This window comes from Chenopodium quinoa, unplaced genomic scaffold, assembly GCF_001683475.1.
Source record: "Chenopodium quinoa cultivar QQ74 unplaced genomic scaffold, ASM168347v1, whole genome shotgun sequence".
NCBI lineage: Eukaryota > Viridiplantae > Streptophyta > Magnoliopsida > Caryophyllales > Amaranthaceae > Chenopodium > Chenopodium quinoa.
The window spans coordinates 2,631,428-2,632,436 of NW_018743389.1; the positions used below are offsets into that span (position 1 = coordinate 2,631,428).

A 1,009-nucleotide genomic window follows, 5' to 3' on the forward strand; every position below is an offset into this window, starting at 1 on the left:
CTAATCAGCGATGGCGGTTCTCATTTTGCCAAGAAGCAATTCGAAGCTCTCCTAAAAAGGTACGGGGTTCATCACAAGGTTGGTCTCCCTTACCACCCTCAAACTCAAGGACAAGTGGAACTGTCCAATAGAGAGATCAAAAACCTTCTTGAGAGGATGGTGAAAAAGTCTAGAAAAGATTGTTCTCTCAAGCTCGATGACATGCTTTGGGCTCTAAGGACGGCATACAAAACCCCCATTGGCATGACCCCCTACCGGTTGGTCTAGGCTTGTCACTTGTCGGTTGAGTTGGAATACAAGGCTTGGTGGGCGATCAAAGAGCAAAAAAAGAACATGTCCTTGGCGGGTGAGAAAAGACTGCTTAAGCTCAATGAACTTAAGGAGCTCCGGTACGATGCATACGAGAACTCGAGGCTCTACAAGGAGAGAACTAAGTACAACCGACATATAAGTAACAAGAGCTTCAAGGTTGGAGACAAGGTGATGTTGTTCAACTCTAGACTTCGGTTGTTTCCCGGAAAACTAAAATCCAAGTGGTCGGGGCCTTTCACAATTTCGAGGACTACTCCTTACGGGTCTTTCGAGTTAGAAGCGGAGGGGAACAAGTTCATGGTTAATGGCCACCGTTTGATGCTCTACCATTCCAATGATCAAGTTGGCATGATTGAGAGCATGAGGCTCGATCCGCCGGATCCTAAACCACTTTCTTGAAGATGATGTGTATGGTTAAGCTAATGACCTTATAAAGAAGCGCTTCTCAGGAGGCAACCCGAGTTCTTAACTCTTTTGATTTTGTGTTTCTTGTGTTTGATTAGTTTTGGACGATTTTTCTTTAATCCCTTATTGTGTGTGTGTGTTTGTTCTTCCATCAGGTACTTGGATCTTTGGGATTTTGATCTATTAAGTTGAGTTTGGAGAGGAAAAGGAGAATGAGAGATTAAAAAGTGGAGATGCCAGGAGAAGACCTAGAGAGGGCACGCACAGGCCAACCCGCGGGCGCGGCCCAAGG

The 1,009-nt window shown here is 45.5% G+C and overlaps 1 protein-coding gene across 1 annotated transcript; it reads left to right on the forward strand.

The window, feature by feature from the left end:
* The first annotated feature begins 333 nt into the window (after positions 1–333).
* Positions 334–711, forward strand: LOC110738329. The gene has a single exon (XM_021918691.1). It carries the CDS (start codon positions 334–336, stop codon positions 709–711), a length of 378 nt encoding a protein of 125 aa, XP_021774383.1.
* Positions 712–1,009: the final 298 nt, after the last annotated feature.

What these genes read in the sequence shown, in the direction of transcription:
- LOC110738329 (XM_021918691.1), top strand. Translation starts at nt 334, where the DNA reads ATGTCCTTGGCGGGTGAGAAAAGACTGCTTAAGCTCAATGAACTTAAG.